We start from the raw sequence: 19,726 nt of genomic DNA, 5'->3' as shown, positions 1-19,726 counted from the left end.
ATCCCTTTTCTTTAGCGTAATTTGACACGTAATTGAAAACACTGACAGCAGCAACAACAGAGACCTCAATTAAGACTTCAAGGGAAGAGCTGCAAAGGAGCTATTTCCAGAGCTCCGACTATAAACTTTAGCAACAAACAAAACAGAAACTAAGACTTCCCTATAAAAGTTTTATTCCTTACATGCTGGAATTATACATATAATTTATATATTTAAAAGACTTCATAGTCTTATCTACTTAAAGCCTCAACGAGTATAAATTTACTTTGTCTTTAAAACAAATGTCCCCCACAATAATTGCCCCTTTCCATTTAACAAGCAAAAATTAAAAAGATGAATTGACAAGGCATCTTTTGAGCAGAAAAAGGAAATTAAAAACACCAGAAAAGCTAGAAGATAGGATAACCAAAACTGCAGAAGAAGGTGGCATCATATGTCCACCTCTGCAGCAGCTGCCCTGATTATTTCACTTCACGTTAGTATATCTTATGGATTTTGATTTGGAGTTTCCAGGCAACTGGATCTCATTACTTACTTATTTTAGTGTTATAAATAGGCACAAAGCAAGTTTAAAGTTCTCCACCGTATTTTAAAATTAAATATAGGGACCTGCAGGGTTCACAGATAACTAAGAAATCCAATTATCATTTACTGGAGGGTGAAAATATATTTCAGTTTAATATGAAATATATATTTAGATTATACTCTATTTTTTATTTTAAAAGATACCCACTGACATTTGATCTCTTCGAGGGAAAAATAATTCTGAGCAATTTAAATAAGGTAAAAACACTGGGATTTATTTAGTGTTAGTAACTAAAGGACTTTTTTTTACACACTCCAGTGAAGGGGAAGACATGGTAAAAAAAAAAAAAAAGTATATAACTACTTGACAGATTCAACTAAAAAGAAGAAGAATTTAAAAGCACCCTGTACTTTTATATAAAAATGAGGCCAGCTGTAATAAAAAGAAAGTTTTAGGACCTATTTCTTAACAAGAATAAATGATTACACTTTCCAAGAGATGGTAAAAACTTCAAAATCTGATAGACAGGAAGCTACATTGGGTATGTAAAGACCTATTTTTGTGTTTTATACACTTACTTTAAAAAAAATAATTTTTATCTATAATTTTAGAAATTGCTTCAAAGAAGAATATCTTGTTTTCCATAAAAATGATCATTCTTTTATGCTAAGTTAAATCTGAAAGTGTTATGTTGTATACAACGTACATACACTCTTGTCTGTCATGGTTAAAACAAACAAAATTTTGCAAAATTTTGTAGACTTTGAATCTACAATATATAAAAGCTGGTTTATATGCCAGATTCAGAACTTCTGAAGGTCATACACTGGCAAATCAACTTTTTACTCAAAACTCCACAGCTCGACCAGTTTTGAAGAGTTATGCTCAGAAAAGCAAGAAATAGCTTTTTATTGATCAAAATCATTATTTAACAATCATTATTTAACAAAATAATGATTCTGTTTACAAATCAACTACCTGGCACCTGAATGATCTCCATTCTGTCCAACAAAGCAGGTGGAATAGTAGCAGTGGTGTTGGCAGTAGCTATAAAAAGAACTTGGGAAAGGTCAAAGGCCACATTTAGATAATGATCTGTGAAGTTATGGTTTTGTTCAGGATCCAACACCTGTGGGAGAACAATAAACATTTAAACAGATTCAGTGCTTCCAAAAGAAAGCTGTATAAATTAAAACATGATATTTCTGCTCAATACAGTTAGTTCGGGAAATATGGGGATAACACTAAAACTAAAATTTTTTGAACATATGTAAGCACAAAGAAACAAAAATTAGCCATTCAAGCTGTTCTCAAATCTATTAATGACTCACTGCATGGCCATAAATAAGTTATCAATCCTGCAAAACCGGTTTCCCTCTTGGTAACACACCCTCTCTTAACTGCTATGGGAATATTAAGTAAATGTGTACAGCATTTTGAAATTCTTAGGTAACAGGTAAAATAATAATTAGTATATTCCTCCTCAAACATCATCAGAAAGTCTTTAACAGGTTTTTTTTTCTTTTGGTTGCATCACGGCATGTGGGATCTTAGTTCCCTGACCAGGGATCGAATCCAAGCCCCCTGAAGTGAAAGTGCGGAGTCCTAACCACTGGACCGCCAGGAAATTCCCCTAACAGTTTTTAAAAAAGTAAAACCTTTCTGTTTATAATGAGCAAAATATTACTATCTCTTAAAAATATTTTAGTTGGATAAATGAGATAATTTACCAATTAGGTTCTTAAAACGTTGAACAATTGTATGTTAAGGAGAATGTATCTTCTTAGATTACTGCTCAAATGCTCCAAGTCGTAGGCACTCGCAGTGAAGAGGCCTACACTGGACTTAAAAGAAGGCAATGAGTGGCTTCCACATGTTCTGATCTTCCAACATATTACCACTTTCACTTAGACTAGGTTAGTATAGATATAAATAGGGTTGACATGCACAAGCAAAAAGGAAGCAAAATGACTAAAATACTTACCACTCACAATTTTACTATATAACTATCTTTTCCTTGCTTCTGATTCCCTTTCTAAAGTTTTACTTGTTTTTAAATATATCCACAAGTTAATTCGAAGCCCTTTACTCTTGAAAACTCTTGAATTTTGTTAAACATTCATTGTTATTGGCAACTCAGTGTGTATCTAGATTACAATTCCTAGAAAGTTCTACTATTCATATTTTCACAAGACTTAATAATGTTTAATGTTATAAAAATGTTACTTTCAAGTCATCAAAGACAATTTTAATTATGTTCAGCATAAATTGGTTAAGTGTGATATTACTGTCTACCAACTACCTGAAAACTATTCATCTATGTATGGCAATCTTAGTTAAACCCACTGTCTAGTTAAATAAAAATCTATCATTTAATGGCTATAATTAAATTTAATACATACATGTTAGATATGTTACTGTTCAAGTGAAGTAATTTCTTTTTTCCCTTAAAATTTTAAGACACTGAGGTTTTGGGACTTCCCTGGTGATGCAGTGCTTAAGAATCCGCCTGCCAATGCAGGGGACACAGGTTCAAGCCCTGGTCTGGGAAGATCCCACAAGCCGTGGAGCAACTAAGCCCGTGTGCCACAACTACTGAGCCTGCGCTCTAGAGCCCGTGAGCCACAACTACTGAGCCCGCATGCCACAACTACTGAAGCCCGTGCGCCTAGAGACTGTGCCCTGCAACAAAAGAAGCCACCTCAATAAGAAGCCCACGCACCGCAACGAAGAGTAGCCCCCGCTCGCCACAGCTAGAGAAAGCCTGTGCACAGCAACGAAGACCCAATGCAGCCAAAAGTAAATAAATAAAAAATAAATAACTTAAAAAAAAAGACACTGAGGTTTTAAAAAGTAGGAAAATTAATAAAGCAAGGTTCCTGAGTTATGAATGAGGTCTTTTAAAGTGTATTACAGGATACCTAGGTTATGAGGACAGAAAATCAGTGATGCCCAATTTGCCTACCTCCATCTTTTATTTAGGAAAATACAAAAAGATATGTAGAGTTTAAACAACATCAGAAATACTAATCCTTAGTCTGCCAGATAAAAAGCATTTCTAGGAACCATACTCAAATGAAACCTTACGGTAAACTGGTGAGTTCATGGAGGGACAAGAATTACAGTCAGAACTTTCTAGCCATCAAACCTCTGCTTTTCCCCCAAACTTCAGAGTCAGGGCTTCCATGGCCCAACTCACCCACATAAAAGAGCAGATTCCAAGAATGACCAGAGCTGTTTTTTCTCTTCTCCTGATTAAAAGGTATTTCTACATAAACCCTTAACTATAATTCCTACCTACGGAGTATGACTAGGAATGGAAACAGCTGTGATATGACATTTTATTCTTAGGGACGTGAAGTCAGAGGTAGGATAAACTCTGGGAAGAGGTGTACACTGAGAATTTTTCTTCAGTAAGTTTCTAGCAAGAGAAGGTGTTTGTAGGCAATCCAGGAATATACTCCGCTTATTACACATGATGTGGCAACTGTCACCTTTAAGTATGATACTATGGTGATACTTTTTAAAAGTCTGTATCTTTTAGGGATAGATGCTAAAATATTTATGAAAAGATATGATGCCTGGAATTTGATTCAAAATAAATAGGAGTGGGATGAGGGAGACTGGGTAGGAATAGATGAAATAAGATTGGTCATGAGATGGTAATTATTAAAGGTGGGTTACAAGTTTTATGGTTCATTATCCTATTTTCTCCACTTTTGTTACGGTTGATATTTTCCACAACAAAAAGTAAAAATAAATAAATAAAGTAAAATAAAGTAACTAAAATCAACTCTGGAAGCCACATACAAATACTATAGAAATTAAATCAGTGATGATGACAAGGTTGAGAAAAATGTCCAGAGCACAGAAGAAAAAGGCAGTAAAGCTACGTAGGGGAAATATATGGAAAAAATAAAGATACCTAATTCATAGATAATTGATATAACTAAAGAAGGGGTCTCAGCAAATGTAAAATTGGATATAATTAAAGAAATTACCAAGAAAATATTCTAGAAGACTCAACACTACAGATTGAAAAGCCTCAGACTCCTCTTGTGCAATAATAAATGACAGAATGTTAGGATAACAGCTACAGAATTTTCAAGCAAACTTATGACTACTTTAAAATGTTTAAAAAATATTTTATTACACAGAATACATGCCACAACACATAAGATACAAAGGATAACAAAGTGAACACCTGTGAACCGACTACCCAATTGTGACTACATCTGTATTTTGTGTTTAGATGAGTGGTCACCAAAGTGGAATGTTTAGAATAACCCACCAAAGCGCAAGTAGAAAATATGAGTACATATATTCACCTTTATGTATCTATAAATACTAGAAAGAAATTAGTTTTTAAAATATTTAATATACAAAATGAAGTAATGCCCTCACTTGGAATACACGTTACACACATGAGATATTCTAAGAGAAGAGTAGAAATCCCATAACATACTGGGCTGATGTGGGGCCCTCACTCATCTGCTTTAACTGTAATTATAGCACAACTGCAGTCCATGTGTGCCTGATTAACTGTTTTTACAGAATATAAATGGATAAATGGAGTGTTTAAAAAAATTCCTGCAAAATATCATTAAAGATAATAGAGGCAAAGATGTGAACAACAAGAAAATGGTAAGAGTTGACACTTTTACTTCTGGAATAAGCTTTGATAGCCACATTATAAAATAAAAACAATTATCTAATTAGAATACATTGTTTTCACTAAAAATAATTACTTCTAAAAATTTATTCTGTGTGTGTTGTACATATAAATATCTAACATTACTACAATGGTACATTTATGTTATGTTTATATTACATATTTATCCTTTGTTATGGATTGAACTGTGTCCCCTCAATGTGACTATATTTGGAAATAGGGCCTTTAAGGAGGTAATTAAGGTTAAAAGAGGCCATAAAGGTGGGGCTCTTATCCAATATGACTGGTGTCCTTATAAGAAGAAAGAGAGAGACCAGGGATGCAGAAGCACAGAGAAAAGGTCATGCGAGGACACACTGAAAAGGCAGCCATCTGCAAGCCACGGAGGAGACCTCAGGAGAAATCAAACCTGCCAACAACTTGATCTTGGACTTCTAGCTTTCAAAACTGTGAGAAAATACATTTGTTTGTTTTTTTTAAGCCACCCAGTCTGTGGTATTTTTGTTATGACAGCCTTAGCATTCTAATACACCCTTATTACATATGTATTTATATTATAGAGAGATATATTTTCAAAAATTTTTACTGATGGAATATGTGAACAAAACATACGGGGATTACTGGTGCAGACAACAAAGAGACCTTAGCAAATATAAAGGGCCTCAAAACATAACTTATAAACAAATCCTTAAAAAAAAGTAACCTGAAGATATAGTCCATCTGAACAACAAATAAATCAAAATAAAAGGATCAGAAGCAATGAAATCATTTAAGCCCAGAATTCAAACTAAATGTATGAGGACACACCTTTAGAACAAGGGACTAAGGAAGTCTGAAAATCTGCTCCTCCATAAAAGCAATGAGAACTGGCAAATGTTGTCAAAATCAACTTTTTCAGTATTCTAGAAATTAACTTGCAACAACCTGTTTATTCAAGAAAAACAACTGAATCTCAGTAAATATAACAAGCTTTATGGTCTATTAACTTGCTTTACACCCTACCCTTCTCCCAAGTTCATGGTAGCCTTGAAAACTAATAGCCTCACAACCACAACAGCTGTGAAAACCAGTAGCCTAGCAACCCCTATAAGGGGCAGAATAAGATCAGAGATCCCCAGAAGCCACATCTCCAGAGAATGTCACCCACCTGTCTGAAAGTTCCTTGGAAAGGCTCAATTCTCAGGATTTATCTTTATTTGACCTGACTCAGAGAACACTCTGTGTGAACAGCCCTATACTCAGGGCATTTGTCAAAAACAACCGACAGCAATTGTTTAACACTGCAGCTGCCTGAGGCAGCGATACCAGTTGGGACTAACAAGAGGCTGATCATAAAACTTAAAGAAAAAAATCTGGGTGATGAGATATTCATAGAGGCTTTTGAAAAGCTCTGAAATATTCCTAGGAATCTAGACGGTCATATATATGTATAGGACTCTAAGTATGATCAGGAAAGATCTGAGAAAGGCTTCAAAGCTCACCTCTGGCAGACACTGAAGCTGTATAAAAGCAAGAAGTGAAGGCTAAGGTAGAGTTATAAACTCTGCCCAAATGTTAAGCACAGAGCCCCTTGGAAAAGAGTGGGAGACCTATTGGTTCAGGCACTTAAGGAAATCTCTGTCCTACCATTAGCTGACCACTAAACAAGCAGCAACTTCAGTGGCCACCCATGACAAAGAATACAGACTTTACAGAAAGAGACCAGGAAAAACACTAAAACAAACCAAATAACAACAACAATAAACCAACAAATCCTTGAGGGAGTGAGAAATCTAATTATATTATTTAAAAATTATAGCATTATATATGTTCAGTTTCAACAAAGAAATTATGAGACACATGAAGAAATACAAAAGTATGGCCTAAAATCAGTAAAAGAAAAAAAAAATAGTGAATAGAAATTGTCCCTGAGGAAGCCCAGATGTCAAACTTCTTAGACAAAGATTTAAAATCAGGGGCTTCCCTGGTGGCGCAGTGGTTGAGAATCCGCCTGCCAATGCAGGGGACACGGGTTCGAGTCCTGGTCTGGGAAGATCCCACATGCCGCAGAGCAACTGGGCCCGTGAGCCACAATTACTGAGCTTGCGCATCTGGAGCCTGTGCTCCGCAAAAAGAGAGGCCGCAATAGTGAGAGGTCCGCGCACCGCGATGAAGAGTGGCCCCCACTTGCCACAACTAGAGAAAGCCCTCGCAGAGAAACGAAGACCCAACACAGCCATAAATAAAATAAATAAATAAATAAACAAATAAAAAAGGCATTCCTGCAAAAAAAAAAAAAAAAAGATTTAAAATCAGCTATTACATATATGTTCAAAAAAACTAATGCTCCAACATGGATGAACCTTGAAGATATTATGAAAAGTGAAATAAACCAGTTACAAAAAGACAAATACTGTATGATTCCACTTATATAAGATGAATAGATTAGTCAAACTTATAAAAACAGAAAGGAAAATGATAGTTACCAGGCACTGAGGAAGGAAAAAATGGAGAGTTGCTGTTTCATGAGTACAGAGTTTTGCAAGACAGAAAAGTTCTAGAGATTGGTTACATAAAAATGTGAATATACCTAACACTACTGAACTGTACACTTAAAAATGGTTAAGAGGGCAAATTTTATGCTAAGTGTATTTTACTACAATTAAAAAACAAAACTAAAGGAAACCACATCTGAAGAACTACAGGAAACTATGAAAACGATGTTCTAACAGATAGAAAAGATCAATAAAGAGACAGGAATCATAAAAAAAGAAGCAAATAGAAATTTTAGGATTGAAAAATATAGTAACTTAAATGAAAAATTCACTAGATGGGCTAACTAGCAATTTTAGCTGGCAGAAGAAAGAATCAATGAACTTGAAGATAGGTCAATTGAGATTAACCAATCTGAGGAACAGAAAGAAAAAAGCAAAGAAATGAACAGTGCCACAGGGACCTACTGGACATTAGAAAGATTACCAACATACTCATATTGGAAGTTCAAGAAGAGGATAAAGAGAAAGGAGCATAAAGAATACCAAAAAACATTAATTGACACATCTAATAAGCTCAACAAACCCTAAGTAAACTCAGAGATTCATACCTACACTCATCATAGTCAAACTATCAAAAGCCAAAGACAAAGAATCTTAAAAGCAATAAGAGAAAATACTGTTTTCATTAAGTACAAGGGACCCTCCATAAGATTAACAACTGACTTTCCATTAGAAACCATGAGGATGGAAAGCAGTAAGAAGACATATTGAAAGAAAAAAAGACTCAACCAAGAACTGTATATCCAACAAAGCTATCTTTCAAAGATGAAGAAGAAATTAAGACATTCCCAGATTTAAAAAAAAGAAAAAACACTGAATTTGTAGCTAGCAGACCACACTATAAGAAATATTAAAAGCTGAAGTGAAAGGTCGCTAAACTGTATCCAAACACACACAAAAAAGAACACCAATAAAAGTAATTACATCAGTAAATATAAAAAACAGTATATGGGAAGGGGGAAGGGATAAATTAGGAGCTTGGGATTAACATACATACACTACTATATATAAAATAGATAGCCAACAAGGACCTACTGTATAGCACAGGGAACTATATTCAATATTCTGCAATAACCTATATGGGAAAAGAATCTGAAAAAGAATGAATACATGTATATGTATAACTGAATCACTCTGCTGCACACCTGAAACACAACATTGTAAATCAACTATACCCCAATAAAATTTTTTTAAAAAGACAGTATAATGCATTTTTGTTTGTGACTTTTATGTTCTTATCTGATTCAAAAAACTTCATTAAACGATAATTACAGCTGACCCTCATTATTCATGGATTTTATATTTGAAAATTCACCTACTTGCTAGAATTTATTTGTAACTCCAAAATTACTACTTGTAGTGCTTCTGCAGTCGTTTGCAGACATGGTATAGCACATCACCCAAGGTGCATATTCCCAGCTGAGGTCAAACAAGATGATGCTCTGCCTTCTTATTTTAATTCTCATATTCTAAGCAAGGATCCTCCCTGCAGTCTATTTAGTGCCAGGTTTTTTGCATTTTTGTGTTTTTTGTTAGTGATTCTGCCCTTTAAAAAGCCCCAAAGGCAGTGCTGAAGTGCTGTCTAGTGTTCCCGTGAGCAAGAAGGCCATGATGTGCCTTATGGAGAAAATACGTGTGTTAGATAGCTTCATTTGGGCATGAGTTATAGGGTTAATGGTCATGAGTTTAATGTTAATGAATCAACAATATATATTAAATATATAAATAAGGCAACTTTAAACAGAAACACAAATAAAACAAGGTTATGTACTGATTGATGACGAATTGGCTTGCAGGAAGCTAACCCTGTATTTCTTCAAGGAGCAATAATTCAGTATTTGCTACTTCAGTGCTTGCTGCAACTTTATAGAACATAACTACTGCAAATAATGAGAAGCAACTACATATTACTGTGCTGATAAGCTTACAGTGTATAGAGATGTATTTTCTATGACAAAAATGGTACAAAAGAGGGCTGAGGGTAGGAGGGCTTGTTGAAACTAAGTTTTTACATACTATTTGAAATGGTTAATTTCATGTATCAACTTGGAGAGTGTTTTGGATGAAATTAATATTTACATCAGTGAACCTTGGGTAAGTTTGCCTCCATAATGTGGGTGGGCTTCATCCAAACAGCTGAAGGTCTGAAAAGAACAAAAAGACTGGCCTCCTTGAGCAAGAGGAAATTCTCCAGCAAACTGCCTTCAAACTTCGTCTACACCATCAGCTCTCTTTGGGTCTCAAGCCTGCTGGCCCACACTATAGATTCTGGACTTCCCAGCCTCCATAACTACATGAGTTAATTCCTTACAATAAATCTCTTTACATGAGTATATCTAGATATCTATCATATCTATAGATACACATGGATATAGATAATCTATATATTATAAATATATCTATATATTCAATAATAGGTAAAACTGGGAAAAGATAAGCAAGGACATAGAAGACTTGAACAGTACTATCAACCAATTAGACATAACAAACACCTAGAGAGCAAGCCATCCAACAACAGCAGCAGGATACATATTCTTCACAAGTGCACATGCAAACATTCTCCAGGGTAGACCATAAGCAAGCCATTAAACAAATATCTATATTTCAAAGCCCTGAAATCATACAAAGTATAATCTTTGACCACCATGCAATAAAATTAGAAATGAATAATTTTTAAAAATTTTGAAATTCACAAAAATATGAAATTAACCCCTAAATCACAAGGGAAAACAAAAAGAAATCACAAGGGAAATTGGAAAACATTTCCAATTGGAAATTGGAAAAAGAGCAAACTGAATACAAAGCAAGCAGAAGGAAGGATTAGAGAATAATCCTTAAATAAATGAAACTGTGACAAGAAAAACAATTGAGAAAAATCAATAAACCAAAAGTTGGTTCTTTGAATAGTTCAATAAAATTGACAAACATTTAGCCATACTGAGTAAGGAAAACAAGGACATTCAACTTACTAAATCAGGAATGACACAGGCCACATTACTATCAACCTTACAGAAATAAAAAAGAAATAAGAGCATACTATAAACAAACTTGTATGCCAACAAATTTGATAATCTAAATGAAATGGGAAAATTTCTAGAAAGATATAAACTATTGAAAGTAATCTGTTAAAAAGTAATAGAAAATCTGAATAGATCTTGCCATTCCTATCCATCATTGTACTGGAGGTTCTAGCCAGGGCAATTGGGGGTGGGGGGGAAGGCATCCAGACTGGAAAAAAGTAAAAGTATCTCTATTTGCATATGACATGATCTTGTACATGGAAAAAATCTAAGGAATCCACTAAAAAAAACCATTAGAACTAATAAACAAGTTCTGAAAGGTTGCAGAATATAAGACTGATATACAAAAATCAATTTGTATTTCTTTACATAAGCAATGAACAATTTGAAAAAGAAATGAAGAAAATAATTCAATTTATTTTCTTCAATAGTATCAAAAAGAATAAAACACTTAAGAATACATTTAACAAAAGAATTGCAAGACATATACTCAAAAACCACAAAAACAAAGTTGAAAGAAATTAAAGACTTAAATAACAGAAGGACCCCCTGTTCATGGATTCAAAGAATTAATATTATTAATATGGCAATACTCCCCAAAGTGATCTACAGATTCAACAGAATCCCTATCAAAATTCTATTTAGGTTTTTTGTAGAAAGTGACAAGCTGATCCTAAAACTCATATGGAAGTAAAAAGGACCCAGAAGGGCTAGGCAATCTTGCAAAAGAAGAACAAATCAGGAGGATTCACACTTCCCAATTTCAATAATTTTTACAAAATTACAGTAATCAAGAGTGTGTGGTACTGGCATAAGGATAGAAATTATGGATCAATGGTACAGTTGGAAGTCCAGAAATAAACCCTTACACTTATAGTCAACTGATTTTCCACAAGGGCAACATTACATGGAAAAAGAAGTCAACAAATGGTACTTGGGACAACTGGATATCCACAAGCAAGAGAATGAGACGGATCCTGACATCTCACACCACATACAGACATTAACTCAAAATGGATTATAGATCTAAATATAAGAATTAAACTGTAAAACTCTTATAAGAAAATGTAGGAGTAAATCCTCATGACCTTGGATTAGGCAATGGCTTCTTAGATATGACATTAAAACCAAAATAACAAAAGAAAAATACATATAAATTAGACTTTATCAAAATTAAAACCGTTTTGTGCCTCAAAGAACACCATCAAAAAAGTGAAAAGAAAGCCCACAAAACTGGTGAAAATATTTGCAAATCATGTATCTCACAAGGGATTTATATCCAGAATATATAAGGAACTCAACAAGAAAAAGACAAATACCCAATTAAAAATGTGTAAATCATTAAAATAGATATTTCTACAAAGAAGATATACAAATAGCCAATAAACACATGAAACGATGCTCAATATTATTAGCAATTAGGGAAATGAAAATCAAACCACAATGAGCTATCACTTCACACATACTAAATCAAATGGATGGCTAAAATAAAAAAGACAGACAATAACAAGTGTTGATGAGGATGCAGAGAAACTGGAACCCTCATACACTGTTAGTGAGATAGTAAAATAGTGTAGCCACTTTGGAAAATAGTTTGGAAGTTTCTCAAAATGTTAAATACAGAATTTTCATATGATCCAGCAATTCTACTCCTAGTCATACACTGAGAACTGAAAACCTATGTTTACACAGAAACTTGTACATGAATGATCACAGCAACATTATTCAGAATAACCAAAAGGTGGGAACCACCCAAACATCCATCAACCGCTCAATGATAAACAAAATATGGTATATATTCATATAAGAGAATACTATTTAGCCATGAAAAGGAATGAAGTTCTGATGCATACAACATGGAGGAATCCTGAAAACACTATGCTAAATGAAACACGCTAGTCTCAAGAGGCCACCTATTGTATGATTCTATTTATATGAAATATCCAAAACAGGCAAATCCACTGAGACAGAAAGATGAGTGGTTTCCAGGGGCTTCTGGTGGTGGGGGGGTATGGAGAGTGGCTGCTAATGGTACATGGGCAAAGACAATGTTCCAAAATTAGATAATGTTCATGGCTGTACAACTTGTCAATATACTGAAAACCAAAGAATTGCACATTTAAAGGGGTGAATCTTATGGTTTGTGAATTATATCTCAATAAATTTGTTATTTAAAAAATAAAGGTGGGAAATATGTTTACAAAAAAGAATACAAAAACAAGACACTCTACACACGTCTTAAAATGGCCAAAATCCAAAACACTGACAACACCAAATGGTGGTGAGGATGTGGAACAACAAGAACTCTCATTCATTGCTGGTGGGAATGCAAAATGGTACAGACAACTTGGAAGACAGTTTGACAGTTTCTTACAAAACTAACATGCTCTTACCTTATGACCCCAGCAACTGCACTCCCTGGTATTTACTCAAGTGAGCTGAAAACTTACATCCACACAAAAACCTGCACACGAATGTTTACAGTAGCTTTATTCATAATTGTCAAAACCTAGAAATAACTAAGATGTCCTTCAATAAAGGGATAAACAAACTGTTGTACATCCATACAGTAGAATGTTATTCAGTGATAAAAAGAAATGAACTATCAAGGCAGAAAAAGACATGGAAGAATCTTAAATGCATACTACTAAGTGAAAGAAGCCAACCTAAAAAGGCTATATACTGTGTAATTCCAACTATATGACATTCCTGGAACAGACAAAAATATGGAGACAGATCAGTGATTGCCAGGGACTTGGAGAGAGGGAGGGAGGAATGAGTAAGTGGGGCACATGGGATTTTTAGGGCTATGAAACTATAGTCTTTGATACTGTAATGGTGGATACATATCATTTACACAGTCATCAAAACCCATACAATGTACAACACAAAGTGAACCCTGATGTAAAGTATGGACTTAAGTTAAAATAATGTATTAATACCGACTCATCAATTTTAAGGGGAAACTGGGGGAGGGAGGGTGAGAGGTTATATGGGACTCTTTGTACTTTCCACTCAAATTGTACTGTGGACCTAAAACTGCTTTTTTAAAAAAAAGCTATTAATTTAAAAAAAAGAAAGAATATAAAAGTTGAAAATAGTTTCTGATAAAGATTCATAATGTAAAAAAATTAAATCCTCTAAAGTAACTAGGTAGTGAGATGAGGAAGGGATAGATTACTGTGTATTAATTATTTCATTTTATACAAGGGAGGGAAAATATATTTCATTTATGATGTTGATACTTAGAGAAACAGAGATGTGTGATTTTTAACTGAAAGGTATCACAAGTAGTATTAAAAAAACAGAATACATGCCTTCTGATCTAACAAACTGTCCATACAGTTAATGACGTAATTCAAAGGAAAAAACTAGGACCCTTTTTTAAAAAGGGGACAGAAAACAACCAAACCACAGATGTCAAAAGTCCCAACACACCAGTTAGTACAATATTTGAAAAAGCCTACTGAATATCCAGACTTCCAGGTAGAGTCAAAAGTAATCTAAAAATTGATTATATGAAATACTAATACAACATAATGAAACAAGAAGGTTAAAAATTCAAAAAAAGCTGTACCTGGTATACACTAACAAAAAGGAAGGATGAACTGCAAAAGTATTACCAGCCTAAGGAGAAACCAAGGTAAGAATGGAACAAAGAAAATGGCTGTACTAGATAGCAGGAAATGGCCACAATGATGACATAACAAGTAAATACTATTAAAATGTATATTAAAAAATTAGAAATTATAAAGTGAAACTGACAGAAAAAAAACTGTCGTGGCAAGTTTAATGCACTTCTGTATATCACAACGTGCAGAAAAAATAAAGCTATAAACCTAGAGAATAGCAATCTCATAACACACACATATACTCTTGTTAAAATATTGCTGTATTCAGATATATATGTATACACAGACACACACACAAACTATCTTTCCTAGAACCTATGGAATATGTATAAAAACGGTTCCTCACTAAACTCCAAAATTAAGAAATTATTTAAATTACATACTTAGACAATACATAAGTGGTAGACAGTACATTTATTTAAGTTATATACTTAAACAAAACATAATAAACATCAAAATTATAACATAATTATTATAATACAAAAACAGTGAAAGTGGAAGTCAAAATTTTAACTACAGGCAGCTTAGAATAGTAGGTTTACAATACAGACAGCCCAACACCCTCTACCAGATGATACCACATGACCCTTCTTTGAAAATACCAACTTGTCTAAGAGATAAGATTTATAGATCCTGAAACATGGGGAACCCCACCCCCAATTTATCACTATCTGATGAAGCCCACCAGGTAACAAGCCTCACATGTGCACACAAAATGTTCAATAATCTTAATGTCACACCTTATATATATATAAAGAGACGTCAAAGAATCACCAAAGATTGGAGGAAAGCCCTAACATAAAACACAGGGGCCAAACAAACAAAAAAGGTAAAGAGACAAGGTGATTAAAATTAATGAGTTTACTAGCAAAGTTGTAGAATACAAGGTTAATATACAAAATACAAATTGTACTCTTTCTTTATATTAGCAATTATCAAAAATTGAAATAAAAAACAGCATCAAGAAATAGGAAATAATTTGAGATAAATTTGACAAAGTGCAAGATCTGTATGCTGAAAGTGAAAAAACATTGTTGAGAAAGTTAGGAAGACCTAAAAAAAAACAGAGATATACCTGTTCACAGATGAGAAGAAACAATATTTTTAAGATGACAATTCTCCCCAAATGATCTACAGGTTCAAATGAAATGCCAATTAAAATCCCAGCAGAATCCCAGCAGACTGTTTTGCAGCAACTGACAAGCAGATTCTAAAATTTATATGGAAATGCAAAGAACCTAGAAGAGCTGAAAAATTTTCAGACAAGAAAAGCAAAGCTGGACAACTAACACTAAATGATTTCAAGACCTATTATAAAGCAAAGTGATCAACTCAGTGTGGTATTGGCATAAACATAAATTAATGGAACAGTACAGGGAACTCAAAAATATAAAACACACATTTGACAAAGATGTCTAAGGCAATTCAATGGAGAAAAGATACTTTTTTTTAAACAGTATTGGAACAATTAAATATCTATATGCAAAAAGAAAAGGAACCTTGACCCATACTATGCATCATATACAAAAATTCACTCAGCATGAATCATAGACTCAAATGTTAGAGCTAAAAATATGAAACTTCTAGAAGAAAACATAAGAGAAAATCTGTGTGACCTTGGTTTAGTAAAGATTTCTTAATTACAACTCACAAGAAACCATTAACAAAATTTTTTAAATTGGACTTTATAAAAAACAAAAACTTTTGCTCTTCAACAAACACTGTCAATAAAATATTTGAAGAAAATATCTGAAAAATATGTACCTGACAAAGGAAATATATGTAGAACACATAAGGAATTCTTACAACTCAAGAATGAAAAGACATCTCAATTAAAAGGGCAAAGTAAAATTGGAATTTCATCAAAAGACACAAAGCATGGCCAATAATCACATGCAGAGATGCTCAACAAGTCATTAATCACTAGGGAGATGCAAACTAAAACCACAATGAGATGATACAACACACCCACCAGAATGACTAAAATTACAAAAACTTACCACATATCAATTATTGGCAATGATGTGGAGCAACTGGGACTCTTACACACTACTAGTAGAAATGGAAAATAGCACAACCATTTTGGAAAACAATCTGGCAGTTCCTTAAAAAATTAAATCTATACCTACCACTTGCCCAAGCCATTCCGCTCCTAGGTATTTATTTATCAAAAAGAAATAAAAATATATGTCCATACAAAGACTTGTATTAATACATGAATATTCATAGCAGCTTTATTTGTAATAGCCAAAAGTTGAAAAATCCAAATATCCATCAAAATATGAATGGCTACACCATCTCTTGTTGCTTCCAAAGGTTTCTGTCTTTCAGCATTTTTACTACATTATGTATCTATAGATTTCTTTGTGTTTATCCTACATGAAATTCATTGAGCTTCTTGGTTGTGTAGATTTACGTTTTTCATCAAATTTGGGAAGTTTTCATCCATTACTTCTTTGAAAATTTTTTCTGCTCCCATCTCCCTCTCTTGTCCTCTTTTTCACATATTCGTGTGCTTCACAGTATCCCACATTTCCTTGATGCTCTGTTCATTTTATTCATTTTTTAAAATCTGTTCTTCAGATTGCATAATCTCTATCAATCTATCTTCAAATTCACTGGTTCTTTCTTCTACGAGTTCAAGTCGACTGCTGATTCTATGAATTTTTCATTTCAGAAGTGGAACCACTATGTTCATTATCTTGATTATTCATATGGCTTCATAATTTATACATATGTCACAGTTTATCAAATTGTGCATTTTAAATATACTCACTTTACTATATGTCAATTATACCACACCCTAAAGCTGTAAAAAAAATTAATCAATAAAATATCTTTAAATAACAATTTGTTAAAAGGGTGAGCTGCTTCGGTTTAATGAGTGGCAATCAGTTGACATCTCAATCTGAATGCTCATCTCCATTTGTGAATTAAACTGCCCAAGGCTAAGCATACATTTTGTAGAACATTCAAATGTTTTCATTTATTTCTGGCAAAACAGAATCATTAATATAAAGGAGATTCCTATATAATTTTTAAATACTGTCTATTCCTTGTGTAAAAAATAGGAATACATAACTTGTTAAATACTGGTAAAATACTTCCCTAAATGGACAGGATATTTTGAAAAGTGCTTGCTCCTGGAAACCTGGGATGTAGACACTAAACCCAATGCATTATTTCTCAATTCATTAGTCAAATTTCTATTTCTCAACTTATTTTTTCTCAATTTACCATTTATTGTCTACTTCTCTCAAGTTTCCTTTTTTTTCTTTTCTTATTTTACTAGTGAATCCAGTGGGGGGGTCCTTGTAGAGAAAGAAAGATGACAAGAGCCAGGATTTGGGCCACACGTTTGTCTGCTGATTCCCTGATATAGCATCTCTGAGATTGGCAGCAGAGGAAAGGAAACCCTTGGAGATTATCCAGTCACAAATTCATACCAATAATTATCCCAAAGCATTCAAGATTAGTTTTCATGTATATTTAATCATGCAATCCAATTACCACCAAACTCTAATACCAGGAATGTTAAATAGGATAGAAATGAGAAATAATAATTTTGGTTGAGAATATTGCTAAGGGCTGGAGGGCAGTGGATAGTCTGGTGGCAGCTGGTGCATGTATATGCGGGGGGTAGGGTGGGTGGGTAATACAGGAAAGACAGAAAATGGAAGTGGGTATAAAAAGAAAAGAAAAAGGCTAACAAAGACATTAAGATATTTTTGTGTAATCTGCAACTATGCCTTGGGGACTGGTAAAAATGGTTGCTAGCATTGAAAAGTAATGATTAACAAGCCTTAAGCTTCCCTAATTTAGCTTAGTTCATCTTTCAGTTGCAGTCTTTCCCCTAATTAGAGACGGCAGAGAGAAAAAGAAAGCAGAAAAATGGGTATGGGTCTTCACCTACTCTTCTCTCATAACATCAGTATTTAAGGCATTTTTTACTCTGCTAGAGTTTCAGAATTTAAATTGTAAACATAGCATGTGATGAGATGAAAAACTAAGATAATATCCTGGACTTCAAGTTTTTTATTTATGAAAGTTTAGAGCTGGATTTTCCTAAGTCTCTTTGACATTCTTTGACAATAGTTGTACATCTTAGAAGATAATATGTCTGTTGTATCTAAGTAGTAAATATACTACTTGATTTAATTACTAATTGGATCTAATTGTTTTTTTTAACATTTTTATTGGAGTATAATTGTTTTACAATGATGTGTTAGTTTCTGCTTTATAACAAAGTGAATCAGCTATACATATAATATATCCCCATATCTCCTCCCTCTTGGGTCTCCCCACCACCCTCACTATCCCACCCCTTTAGGTGGTCACAAAGCACCAAGCTGATCTCCCTGTGCTATGCAGCTGCTTCCCACTAGCTATCTATTTTACATTTGGTAGTGTATATATGTCCATGCCACTCTCTCACTTTGTCCCAGCTTACCCTTCCCCCTCCCCATGTCCTCAAGTCTATTCTCTACATCTGCGTCTTTATTCCTGTCCTCCCCCTAGGTTCTTCAGAACTTTTTTTTTTCTTTTAGATTCCATATGTATGTGTTAGCATACAGTATTTGTTTTTCTCTTTCTGACTTACTTCACTCTGTATGACAGACTCTAGGTCCATCCACCTCACTACAAATAACTCAATTTCGTTTCTTTTTACGGCTGAATAACATTCCAATATAAGAGCCACATACTCTATATCCATTCATCTGTCGATGGACACTTAGGTTGCTTCCATGTCCTGGCTATTGTAAATAGCTGCAATGAACATTGTGGTACATGACTCTTTTTGAATTACGGTTTTCTCAGGGTATATGCCCAGTAGTGGGACTGCTGGGTCATATGGTAGTTCTATTTTTAGTTTTTTAAGAAACCTCCATACTGTTCTCCATAATGGCTGTATCAATTTACATTCCCACCAACAGTACAAGAGGGTTCCCTTTTCTCCACACCCTTTCCGGCATTTATTGTTTGTAGATTTTTTGATGATGGCCATTCTGACTGGTGTGAGGTGATACCTCATTGTAGTTTTGATTTGCATTTCTCTAATGATTAGTGATGTTGAGCATCCTTTCATGTGTTTGTTGGCAATCTGTGTATCTTCTTTGGAGAAATGTCTATTTAGGTCTTCTGCCCATTTTTGGACTGGGTTGTATGTTTTTTTGATATTGAGCTGCATGAGCTGCTTGTAAATTTTGGAGATTAATCCTTTGTCAGGTGCTTCATTTGCAAATATTTTCTCCCATTCTGAGGGTTGTCTTTTCGTCTTGTTTATGGTTTCCTTTGCTGTGCAAAAGCTTTTAAGTTTCATTAGGTCCCATTTGTTTATTTTT

General features: G+C 34.0%; 1 protein-coding gene across 1 annotated transcript in view; it reads right to left on the bottom strand.

The window, feature by feature from the left end:
* The window catches only part of LONP2 (lon peptidase 2, peroxisomal), a 95,978-nt gene that overhangs the window by 37,260 nt on the left and 38,992 nt on the right, over positions 1–19,726 (bottom strand). The window contains exon 9 of the mRNA XM_036833066.1: positions 1,505–1,655. Within this exon, the coding sequence (XP_036688961.1) occupies positions 1,505–1,655 (151 nt within the window). The remainder of the gene's footprint in view (positions 1–1,504; positions 1,656–19,726) is intronic.

Source organism: Balaenoptera musculus, chromosome 19 (genome assembly GCF_009873245.2).
Source record: "Balaenoptera musculus isolate JJ_BM4_2016_0621 chromosome 19, mBalMus1.pri.v3, whole genome shotgun sequence".
NCBI lineage: Eukaryota > Metazoa > Chordata > Mammalia > Artiodactyla > Balaenopteridae > Balaenoptera > Balaenoptera musculus.
This window is presented reverse-complemented; position numbering and strand designations above follow the sequence as displayed.